Consider the following 12,941-nt stretch of genomic DNA (forward strand, 5'->3'; position numbering starts at 1 on the left):
TGAATTCATTAGGCTGAATGGATTGGTGCACTTGGAGGAAACCAGACCTGGGTTCAGCGCTGGTGTCTATCCCAGAAGAACGGTCAAAGTCCGTAGGTCTTAGCTTCTGTTCTTTGGATCTGTAGTGAAAGCTGCTAGTCATTTGCAGCATCACTAAGATAATCAAAGGGAAACAGCAGCAGCGAAAATTCCCCCTCCCTTCACAGGAGAGCAGAGCAGCACTGCTCATGTGCAGCAACTCTGTCGCTTAACGAACATGGATGTCGGAGAGGGTAGGAGATAGTGAACAAGAGAATTTCCATTCATGGAATACAGCTGTAATGATAGTAATAGTACTTAGCTCTTTTCATCAGCAGGTTGCAAAGCTCTTTACAAAGGAGGTGAGGATCATTATACTCATATTACAAAGGAGGAAACTGAGGCACAGAGTGGGCAGTGACTTGCCAGAAGTCACCCAGAATAGAGTCCAGCTCTCCAAAGTCTCTGTGCAGTGCTTGTAAAAAGAACCACACCGGATCAGACCCATCTCGCCCAGTATCCTGTCTTCTGACAGTGGCCAATGCCAGGTGCTTCACAGGAAATATACAGATCAGGGCAATTTTGAGTGATCCATCCCCCGTCATCCAGTCCCAGGTTCTGGCAGTCAGAAGCTAGACACACCCAGAGCACGGGACTGCGTCCATGACCATCTTGGCTAATAGCAATTGATGGACCTATCCTCCATGAACTTCTCTAATCCTTTTCTGAACCCTGTTATAGTCTTGGCCTTCACAACATCCTCTGGCAATGAGTTCCACAGATTGACTGTGCGTTGTTTGAAGAAATACTTCCTTTTGTGTTTTAAACCTGAAGCGTATTAATTTCATTGGGTGATTCCTGGTATTTGTGTTATGTGAAGGGGCAAATAACACTTCCTTATTCACTTTCTCCACACCAGTCATGATTTTATAGACCTCGATCGTATCCCCCCGTAGTCATTTCAGAGCTGAACAGTTCCAGTCTCTCTTAAATCTCTCCTCATATGGAAGCTGTTCCATACCCCTAATCATTTTTGTTGCCCTTTTCTGTACCTTTTCCTATTCTAATATATCTTTTTTGGAGATGATGACCAGAATTGCACACAGTATTCAAGGTGTGGGTGTACCATGGATTTATATAGTGACATTATGATATTTTCTGTCTTATTATCTATCCCTTTCTTATTGATTCCCCACATTCTGTTCATGTTTTTGCCTGCCGCTGCACATTGAGTGGATGTTTTCAGAGAACTGTCCACAGTGACTCCAAGATCTCTTCCTTGAGTGGTAACAGTTAATTTAGACCCCATCATTTTAGATGTATAGTTGGGATTATGTTTTCCAATGTGCATTACTTTGCATTTATCAGCATTGAATTTCATCTGCCAGTTTGTTGCCCAGTCTCCCAGTTCTGTGAGATCCCTTTGTAGCTCTTCGCAGTCTGCCTGGGACTTAACTATCTTGAGTAGTTTTGTATCATCTGCAACTTTTGCCACCTCATTGTTCACTCCCTTTTCCAGATCATTTATGAATATGTTGAATAGGACTGGTCCCGATACAGGTGCTTGGGGGACCCCACTATTTACCTCTCTTCATTCTGAAAACTGACCGTTATTCCTACCCCTTTGTTTCCTATCTTTTAACCAGGAGAGGATCTTCCCTCTGATCCCATGACTTTTTACTTTGCTTAAGAGCCTTTGGTGAGGGACCTTGTCAAAGACTTTCTGAAAGTCCAAGTACACTGTATCCCCTGGATCACCCTTGTACAGAAGTTTGTTGACTCACTTAAAAATGTTAATAGATTGGTGAGGCATGATTTTCCTTTATAAAAACCAACTTGATTCTTCCCCTACAAACGGTGTTCATCTAGCCACTAGGCCACACTTCTGATTAATAGCACATTTGTCACTCCAATGTTGATTTTTATTTTACTTTTCATACACTGTTGATCTGACTTTTCCCAGTGTAGGTAGCTCTGTGAGTATTCCTTGTGGGTGGATGGACAATTGTGGCTTCCATGTGGAACCTATTTGCCAAAAAGAGAGCAAAGGAGACAGCCAGAGACTGCAGTAGTCCCCTTGACTACAGTGGTCTCACTTTGCTTGTCTTTCTCCTACCCCACCTGCTTTATTGAGTTAGTTGCTCCACTGCCATTGTTGTATCTAACCCAACGGTAGCCAAAATCCTGCCCAAAAGCCAAATGCAGCCCAAGCAGTTCTGCACTATGGTCGACAGTTGTTTCATGTTTAGTGTATTGGTGTGGCTAGTGAGGACTACAGATCCCAGCATGCATTGCCCCATGTCCGCCTGAACAACCAAGCTACTTGGAGCAAGAGGGAGCATTGCACCTTGAGACCTCCAGAACCTGCAGGCTGCACCACTGCATTAAAAGCAGGAGTTGCTGCAGTTTGCTCCGATGTTTGCAAACTAGATGCTGCAATCCCACTCCTCGCGAGTTGCCAGTGTTACCCTAAGGGTAAAAGTCACCTTTGTTCTAGTCTTTGATGGGGTGAAGCCACAGTAAGGCACAATACTAGTCTGTTGCAATAATCTTCATTGAAAAGGCCCCGACAATGAACACGCAGAGAGCTCTGAGGTTACACTGTCGAGATGGGTGCTCTCTCCTCCGTTCTGTTCATGAACCACAAACTTCTTCTGAAAAACATTCTGATCAGAGAACTGTTGTCATCTGGGCCTAAGGCTAAACTAGACCTATGGAAACCCTAATCACACTGCTCCCTGGGCGCAAGTACCCCTGAGGGATTGAGGGAGAATTCAAATTGTCACAGGCCCCAGGGGACACTGATTGAAGCCCGGGCTACACTAGTTGGTGTTGTTGTTTCTCATGCAGATTCTAGCAAGGATCTATTACCTGTCCCAAGAGTCGCGTGAGAAGAAGTAAACAGTTTGCACTGTCCCTGGTGGCTCTGCCCAGGATAACAAGGACGATAGAGATTGGGACTGCTGCCCATGGGAGACGTTCAGCGGTGAGGGGATCCTAGTTCTCACTCAGAGATTCCAGGGCCAGAAGGGATCATCTAGTTTGACCTCCTATAACACAGGCCAGGGAACTTCCCCACAATAATTCCCACAGTGGATCTTTTAGAAAAACATATACTCTTGATTTATAAATTGTCACTGATGGAGACTCCACCACATCCCCTGGTAAATTTCTAGCAGAGAAAAAGTCTCACACGATCAAATGGCTGAAGGTAGCAGCTGGACAAATTCAGACTGGAAATAAGGTTTAAATGTTTAACAGCGAGAGTAATTAACCATTGGAACAACCAAGCCTCTGGGTTGCTGGATCTCTGGGTGTTTTAAGCTTCAGGAGCTTGAATGGAGGGTGGTCACTGCCCAGTCATAGGGTCCTGCGGCACACTTCTTTCTGAGACCTGTAACCCGCAGTCCAGCTGCCTAGCCCCACTGGGCACAGCACTGACCTTCAGCCAACACCATATTTAAACACACCTTCGCCCAGAACTCCGTCCCCAGATGTGAGCCTTCTGGATTACAAGGACACCTTAATAAAATAGAATTAACGGCCTTCTGAACATGACTCTTTCAAAGTTCTGTGACCACATGAGAAACCATCCTGGAACTCTGTAACCTCCCCAGCCGATCTCTCTCTGGTCCAGTCTGGCCTAAACATGGCCCCTTTGCTTAACTGTACTGGTCCTAGTTGGACATTTATCCCCCAGTTCATCAGTGCATTTAAGTCCATTTCTAAATCTGTGTCTACTCAGCAAAGCACTTCGGTCTGTGGTTACCGCTGAGCACGTGCTATGCTGAATAGGGACAGATTGCTGAATCAGGGCCCTAGACTTTAAGATCTTTGGGGTTTTGTTTGTATTGATCACGGGCAAATAGATATACTAAAGTACCATGTACAACTGCAGCACTTTATTTGACTAGATCATGGAAAAGGCCACGTGGCCCAATATTCTTGCCAGGTTCTGGTTGTGCCATGTTGGGATATTTCCCCCCCAGGTAACCAAGAACAGGATCCAGTCCTTTTGGGATTATGGGATTGTTATGCTTGACCAAACCAAAGGCCTGGTGCAGGAAAACCTGATTTTTCAAGGGAGGTCCAAGAAGACCATTTTGCAGCAGGTGTCGAATGCAGAAGATTGTATTGTGCAGAACAACAAACTTCTCACCTTCAAGAGCAAGTAAGCGCCTCGCGCTGCTCTTTACTGAGTCCCTTGGCCAAGAACAGCCCTTCTCAGAATGTGGGCAGTGACCCCGAGGAGAGGCCACAAGCTGGAGGCTTCAGGCCATGAGCCGGCTCCGCTTTTCTCACCCTCTTCTTCATTTGGGGCAGGTTTGCTCAGCTTCACCAGGCACCGGCTCCTGCAGGGCCAAGCTCTGTGAGGACCTGTGCAAAGGAGCCTGGGCTTCTGGAGACGGAGGCTGGAAGCATCTCACTCCTGACACTGGGAAAACCAGGCTCTCCACTGGGGAGAAGCAAGAGGCTTGATGCACCTGTTCTAATGCCGGCCCCCCCGAATGCTCTTCCATTGGCCCTCTCCTAGCAGGCTTGTTCTCATATGTGGGGGCGGCCTCCTTTTCCAGGGCCAATCAATTTCACCTGGCCTTTAAAGGGAGGTTGGAGAAGTGCTAATGGCTGCTTGTAGGGTGTTTTTTTCTGTTTCTTCAGGTCTGACGTTGCATGGACCCTGGAGAACCCTCCAGCACGACCTCACATTGAAGGATCCACCCGAGGAACCTCCACGGCAACGAACAGTCAGAAAGTTACCACCATGTCGACCAGGATAGCTGCACGGATGGACGGAGGCTGTCGCAACAACGGGAGCATCTTCTGCACTATTCTTTGACTCCCATGTGAGCTTCTTCACCTCTCTCTTAGGCTGGTGCCACTGCAGAGACCAAGCCAGGAAGGGTCTCTTGTGCCCATTCATTGGAAGAGGCTTTCAATGTGGGCTCTTCATTTTAATCCCCCCTTCTTTTACCACTTTGGGATACTGCCACTCCTGAAACATGTTACACACTAAATCAACAGTGGCAGGAGCACATTGCCATCTGCTTTTTGTTTCTTATTTGAGCCATTTGACCAATCTTATAGCAATTGCCAAGCAAATCAGTTGCCTTGGACAGATCACAATAATGCCAGTGTCTAGCCAGTTAGTGACCTAGGAAAGGAACTGGGAATGAATTTTACTTTCCTGCCAGGAACTGGAACTGTTTCAGCCCAGAGGAAAGGCACAGGCTTTGCCTGTTGCAGTGGCAAAATGAAAGGAGCATTGCAGTTACATGAAGCCGTAGACTCGCAGGGCAAAAAACTAAACAGCAACAAAAACGCCACTCAAAGTTCAGTCACAAGCAGGCAGAATGTCATGATGACTTAAAGAGGGCAAAAAATACTCCATAGTGGCTTGTTGGCGGCCACCTGTACGGGAAAAGTATGTAAAGAGTGGAGGATTTTAGAAGCTGATAATATGTCCTGTGTAATCTGGTTTATCTCCAGGAAATAATTGCTTGTAGCAATTCTAGCTTGCAGTGTAAGATTTGCTGCTGCACTCGTGATGCTCAAATGTCCAGGCCTCCTCTAAGTCCTAGTGTTGGAGACGATGCGTTAAGACCCAGTCTGCACTGGAGCTAAAATGGTCTTGAACAATGAGGAATAAATAGTAAAGTCAGAGTTCACACTGCAACTTTTAAATGCTAGGAGTTCATCTCCCCTCGCAAATTCATCCTTCCCTGACAACGGTCACCAGCGATTGGTCTTCCTGAACCAATGCCGTGACCAGGATGAGAGACAAACATTCAAGAACTCTTTAAGTGGCAGGAGGGAAACTTTTCAAGCAGTGGGTCAGGGTCCTGCTGTAGACAGACCCCGAAGTGCTGTTGCAAGGATGAACTGGGTACTGGGAGTTCAGCTGTGCAGGCAAGTGTGAAAGTCACAGTGTGCTGCACCACGTAGTGACTATAACATGAGAAATCAGGACAACTCCAAAACATTTTCTGCTGCTGAATCTTGGAGGCAAGTAAGAAATATGCAAAGGGCTCTTCTTTGCCCCTGATCCCGTGTGCAAACAGGGCCCACCTGCCTGATATACAGTTCTCCCATCTGTGCCCTTGAGGTATAGCATTGCGACTCCAGGCCCAGCAAGGCACCTATCTAGAGCTGGTACAGTTTGCCAATAATGGAAGCTGAAGCTTTTTCTGCCTTCTGCAGGATGTTGGAATTACAGGGCAAAGGAGAGTGTTGCTCTTTCACATTTCAGCCTTTCTCACTTGGGGACGGAGCCTCAGTTAGTCATGTTGACTTCAGTGGATTTATACCAGCTCGGGACCTGGATCTTTCTCTTCTTTTCAGGCAAGGTCTAGGCTGAATCTTCTCTCTCCACTTCACATTGTCTGTGACACACATCCTGGTCCAGACCCCTTGCTGGTAAAAATTGACATGACTCCACTGAAGAACCATTGACTCCATTAAAGTGAAAGTAGCGAGGCTGGTTTACACCCTATGTTTTTTTGTTTGTTTTTTTTAAAGAAAAACAATTGTTTTATGTGAAAACTTTTGTAATTAAAAACTGTATATGACAACAATAAAGTGCTATATTTTAAGGGGTTTTTTAAAAACTTTTATTTTGCAAACATAAGGCAAACATTAGAATTTACAGGTTGTCACTGGCATTTCTTGAAGGGTTAAAATCCATGTGCATTTTATATAACAACCTGGTCTATGGATTGTGCCAGCTCTTTTCCAGACCCAAAGTCCAGAGTTTGGTCAAGAAAGCAGAGGCCTAGCAAACAGCGATCGGGTAAGGGAAAGCTGGGTAAACAGATAATCTTGTTTTGCTAAAATAAGACTAATCAGCAAATTGCCAGATGTTGGAGCTAAGAACTAAATAATTGTCTTATTCAGAGTTGTAGATTGAACAAAGGATCCCTGTTCTTATTGTGTTAGTTTCTTCTGTAGGGAGACATTCTTCCCACTGATCCAACCTTGAGTTTATGAAAAGTTGGCACGTGTCAGTATAAGATATGGCATCCTCCCACATCCCCTTCCAAGAGGCCAGTGCTTGACCTCTACACGGTGTGGATTTATGTCCTTCAATTTTCCAGACATAAGCGGATAAGGGCCCAAATGTTTAAATGTGCCTTGTGATTTTGGGTGCCTGACCTGAGCTGCCTTAAAAGGGACCTGATTTTCAGAAAGTGCTGAGCATTTGTCCTTTGAAAATCACATCCCATTAAGGCATCTCAGGTTGAACACCCAAAAACAGTGTTCTGAAATCATTAGTCGCTTTGGCAAATATAACCAGTGTTACTGACTAGAGAGGATCTCCATACCCACCCACATGCCACAAAGAGGTACATGCACTCGAGATCCACGTGACCTGCTTTAAAACAATAATATGAAAGTAGAGAAATGATTGACCAGAATCATTTAATACTTAACTTCCTCAGAGCAGGAGCTTGCATGCAGGATCCCGTCTGCCTGTACCTGTGTGGCGATGTTCATTTCACACACATCAGGCTCTCAAGGGATTTTCTGAGCTGTAGTAACTTAGTCAGACTCTTCTGAAAACTTTCCTGATTTTTAACACCCTATTTAATTCTCAGGCTTCATTCACACTTGGGGCCAGATCCTCCACTGGTGTCAATGGGATTAGCACCCCTGGAGCGATCAACCAGTCAAATCAGCACTTGTGATAGGCATTGCAAGATCATGGGGCCAGATTTTCAAAGATGTTTAGAAGTCTTAAGATCCCAGGTTGGGACTCTGACTCAGTGTTGCAACAGGTTATGTCTCGGTGCTCTGCTGCCTGGTGGAATCCACATCCTGAATGAGGCTTCCAGGCACCCTGTACAAGGTCCGGGGAGAGCCAGGCCCTTGAAAATGAGATCCACAGAATCCAGCAACCTAAGCCACCTAAACCAACCAGTCGGAAATAATGAGGAGAGGGGTGTGGCCTAAGCCCAGCCCCTCCAAGGGCCTTCGGGGCCTAACTCTAGGCCAGAGGGAGTGCCCCCTTCAGTTCAGGATTCCCAGCCATGGACCCTCCCTGCAGCCAGGACAGCTGTTTTTCAAGAAAAACTGAGAAGGGGGCAGGAGGGGGCAATGCTGCCTCTGTTTCCCCACTAGCCCAGTGATGAGGAGAAAGGCCCTGTGCTTGGCTCTCCCATCTCACAGCTGAGGGCCATGACCACTGGGCTGGGAGGGGGTGTTTTTTTGGGGGGGACAGCGTTGTGTAAACACTTACATTCTGACCTGATGAATATGTGGATAGCTCAGTGATCAGGGCACTGACCTAGGCCAGAGCAGGCCATCTCAGACAGCGTGGGGCTTTGAAAACAGGGCTGTGACGTGCAAGGTGAGGCCTTAACCTCCGGGATAATGGGGCGGGGCATGTATAGGGTAGCCGGGCATGCGGCAATGTGTAATGCTGTTAGTGGTGCTAGCCCACTGTAAACAGGGCCAGTCCGGAGTGAAGCGCACCTGTTGTCAGAAGGACCTGAAAAAAGCTGCTGTCAATCACGGTGCCAAGCAGGTCACGCGCTTAATTCAATCAGCTCGAAGAGCTGGAGTGTTAGGGCACGAGAGGCTGGAGCCAGGCAGGCTTTCAGAGGCGCATTCAGTATAAATTCATTCCGATAGCAATGTTTGCAAAATGCATTTCTCCACCAATTACCAAGAACAGCTGCTTTGGGCAGGCGGAGAAGTGGGTCTGACAGGTTGTAATTTACAGATAACTTCTGCGTTCTAAATAACCAGGGAAACAGGCATGACAGATTGTGGGGGGGGGGCTGTCAGCTGGTAGAACAAAACACAGGTCAGTGTTGACACAGCCGAACTGAACACATTTATTTTTGCCTGGACATGAACAGACTCTGTAATGGGCTGGAGATGGCAGTGGCCACATTTGGGAGACCAGATTATTAGACCAGTGGTGAAGCTTGGTCTTCTGAAGATGTAGCCCTTGATAATCCCACATGAGAAACTGGACTCCCAACCCTACAAAGTGCTTTTGCAAGGTGAAATTTTGGCATGTTCGCTCTGTCGGTGGGCATCATATCACACAGAAGTGTTACAGTACGTATTCTAGCAGGACACACACATACATGCCTTGACCCCAATTATTCTCACTAGGGGGAGAGAGACAAACGTGCTTTAAGCCACTTTTGTGGCCCCATAGTCTGGGGCTGTGTAGGGCCCCGTCTGGCCCTTGTGTCATTTACAGTAGTTTCAGGGCTGCTCTAACTTACACACTGTTTCCGTGGCCCCTAGGCAGCTGTGAACGCTGACCCCTTCCCAGCCCTGGCTCACTCTCGGTGCCAGCAGCAGGGAGTTGGGCTGGTGTATAGCCAGCTTCATGCTGGTGGAAAGGCCCGTGTGCAGGGTCTGTTCTCAGGGCCCTGTTTCTGACCCCCTGCTGGCACCAGAACAGCATAACAGGGCCATAGTACAAGTGGGCACTACGCCCATTCTCTGTAATAGCTATGTGATAACGCTGCCTTTCCCAGATCACCCGGACTAGGTGCTCAGCTCCTCGGCCCCGCTGCCCTGCCAACACCAATAAGAAACAGGACACCGAAATCCTTCCAGTTCCCAGCTTCTTTGATGGGGGCTACGATCCAGCCCAGGGTCCCACCCTGGCTCTTCAGCTGAATTTTGTTCTTAGGGGGCTACATTGAGAGTCACACACATAGAATGTTCCTTGGCTGGGCTAAGCTGACACAGTCCGGGGGGGTGGGTGGGGAGGGGAGATACTTCAATTAGTTTGTATTGGGACCTAAATAACTCCTGCTATTTTGTTCTTAAGTGTTGCTGTCTCATTATCACAACATGCCCCAGGTAGAGTAGTTAAGGGCGGCTAATTAACCACTGCACCATCTTTAGACTAAAAATCTTCCAACTTTTCCCAATTAGATTTTCCACAGTAGCATTTACAGACCTTCAGTCAGAACCTCTGCCTTGATCAGCCCGTCTGTAATCTCTGTGGCATTAATTAGCAGCCTCTGCCCAGAAAGTTGGGTACGTTTTCTATCACTTTTAATGACTGACTGTCTGCTCACAGCACTTGCCAGAGTGTGCAAAAGGCTACATCGGCTCCTGAGAGAGTTTCTATGGGAGCCTCAGAGGCCCGAGTCACTCCCTGAAGTGAATGCACAACATAAAATAACAGGCGTTCACTCTAGCTGTTAAACACTTCCTGCTTCCTCCAGCTTACGCTGGCTTTCCTCCCTGGAGATGGGCTGCAGCCTTTGCCAGGATCGCCCCTCCTTGCTGAATAGAATGGGCTACGATTTTCCAAAATAAGTGCCCCCTCATAATTACTGAGGCTTCTAAGTCCATGTTATGCCTAAGGCCTGGGTCTACAATCTGTGGAAACCAATGGGAGTCTTTCCTTTGACTCCAATAGGCTTTGAATCAGGTCCTTAATAAGTTCCCCATTTACCTGAATAGGAGCTGCTGGGGACTCTGCGCTTCTGAACATATGAACGACCCTACTGGGTCAGACCAAAGGTCCATCTAGCCCAGTTTCCTGTCTTCCGACAGGGGCCAGTGCCAGGTGCCCCAGAGGGAATGAACAGACCAGGGAATCATCAAGTGATCCATCCTCTGTCGCCCATTCCCAGCTTCAGGCAAACAGAGACTAGGGCTGCCCATCCTGGCTAATAGCCGTTGATGGACCTATCCTCAATGAACTTATCTAGTTCTTTTTTTAACCCTGTTATAGTCTTGGCCAGTGGTGGGCAACCTGCGGCCCACATACAGCCCATCAGGGTAATCCATTTGCAGGCGCGAGACATTTTGCTGATGTTTACAGTCTGCAGGCATGCTTCCTGCAGCTCCCAGTGGCCATGGTTCGCTGATGGGCTGCATGCAGCTCGCAGGTTGCCCACCAGTGGTCTTGGCCTTCACAACATCCTCTGGCAATGAGTTCCACAGGTTGACTGTGCATTGTGCAAAAAAAAATACTTCCTTGTTTGTTTTAAAGCTGCTGCCTATTAAGTTCTTTGGTGACCCCCCTGCTTCTTGTGTTACAAGGAGTATTTAATTCTTAGTTACTGTCTCCACACATCATGATTTTATAGCTCTCCATCATATCCTCCCTCAGTTGTCTCTTTTCCAACCTGAAAAGTTTCAGTTTTATTAATCTCTCCTCATACAGAAACTGTTCCATACCCCTAATAATTTTTGTTGCCTTTTTCTGAACCTTTTTCTGTTCTAATATATCTTATTTGAGATGGGGCAACCACATCTGCATGCAGTATTCAAGATGTGGGCATACCACGGATTTATATAGAGGCAATACAATACACCTCTACCCCGCTATAACCCTGTCCTCGGGAGCCAAAAAATCTGACTGCATTATAGGTGAAACCACATTATATCGAACTTGCTTTGATCTGCCGGAGTGAGCAGCTCCCCCCGCACGCCCCAGAGCACTGCTTTACCGCGTTATATCCGAACTCATGTTACATGAGGTTGCGTTATATTGGGGTACAGGTGTATTTTCTATCTTATTATCCATCCCTTTCTTAATGATTCCCAATGTGCTGTTTGCTAAATTGGGTCGTTCATGTAGGTACCTGCCTATGGACTTAGGAGCCTGTGTGAGGACATCTGAATAAGCACATGGGGGCAAAAAACCCTGGAAAAGGTTTTGTTTTCTATGCTCCTGCATCTTCTATTCTAGCTGAGGCTGGAGTTGTGGTTCTAGCTTTCCCCTCACCTCCCTGCAGGAAACCTGTTCCTAAAAATAGGGTTAGTACCTACAAACCAGCTATTCATCCATCTTCATTCTGCTGCCTGCCTTGGACAGGAGAGAGCATTAACAGCACAGGCTAAGCATCCAGAAAAAGCCCAATCCAATTCTTCTTACTTTAGAATACCGTGTGCCAGCCATTAAACAGGCTCCAGGGAAAATGGTGCCTGGTTCCTACAGATGGCCAGCTTCTCCTGCTCTGGGCTGAGTTACATTGTGATTTTAGCTTATGGGATGGAAACAGGGCACAGGATGGGTATCAGGCCGTGCAGCATGACAATGTGAAGAAATGAGGATGTATAACTTTTGTTTTGATTTGCTCCCCACTCAGCTTCCCTCCCCCTCCCCTCCCTCCACATTTCAACAGCCTAGCTAGACCTCCACTTCCAGTAAGAACTGAGTGACTGGCTGGGTTCTGCGATGATGCTTAAAGGATTTCAGCAGAGCAAACAGCACTGCAGCTGTCTGGTTGGGTGACTGGCGTAAGTATGATGATAACCAACGGGCCAGCAGGACATCTTGCCGTGTATATGCTCCAGTCTCTTTTTGTCTGGTGTCCTCTCCTGTCTGTTTTCTGCAAAGCTGAAAATTTGACAGTGGGAAGAATAGGATGGAGAAAAGCTGCAACGTTTTTGCTGGGTGCTTTGGTGTAGAAGAATTAAATCAGCTCTATACGTAATTAGAAAAACGCTGAACCTCCACTGATTCCCTCATCACATTTGGCAATGATGGGAAATTGATGAAGTTCAGAAAGCCAGAGGCACGTGCAGGTTAGTAACAATATGCTCCAGTTAAAAACAACCGAAATAACCCAGCTAACGCTGTTGCCGAAGGTCACACAGCAAGTAAGGGTAGGAATCAAGGTTAGGAATCAAGATTAGGAGGAGTTCTCATTCCTTCATCTGACTAGTTAGAGGGTGAGAGCATCCTTTTCATGTGAATTACAATACTCTCCCAGAGGCACAGACAGCAAGCAAGGAAGAGGAGCTGATCAGCTTAGAAAGTCTGGACTCCTCTTTCCGGATGCATAGCCACAAACCACATTTGTTCAGCAACTTAGGTTAGCCACAGAGCATTCATTCCCCTGTCTTTCACAGACTTGATGGGGCCACAACTGATCCAGGACTAAGGGAAGTTTGTGAGGTCTGCATGGCCTCTCCTATCCTCTTGTCCCTCCTAG

The 12,941-nt window shown here is 47.0% G+C and overlaps 1 protein-coding gene across 2 annotated transcripts in view; it reads left to right on the forward strand.

Annotated features, from left to right (window-relative positions):
- The window catches only part of FBXO10 (F-box protein 10), a 60,426-nt gene extending 53,814 nt beyond the window's left edge, over positions 1-6,612 (forward strand). For both annotated transcript variants that reach the window (XM_050943059.1, XM_050943060.1), the window contains 2 exons: positions 4,008-4,189; positions 4,678-6,612. In XM_050943059.1, coding sequence (XP_050799016.1) covers positions 4,008-4,189; positions 4,678-4,855 — 360 coding nt within the window. In that variant the 3' untranslated portion in view covers positions 4,856-6,612. The remainder of the gene's footprint in view (positions 1-4,007; positions 4,190-4,677) is intronic.
- Positions 6,613-12,941: the final 6,329 nt, after the last annotated feature.

This window comes from Gopherus flavomarginatus, chromosome 3, assembly GCF_025201925.1.
Source record: "Gopherus flavomarginatus isolate rGopFla2 chromosome 3, rGopFla2.mat.asm, whole genome shotgun sequence".
NCBI classification, from domain to species: Eukaryota; Metazoa; Chordata; order Testudines; family Testudinidae; genus Gopherus; species Gopherus flavomarginatus.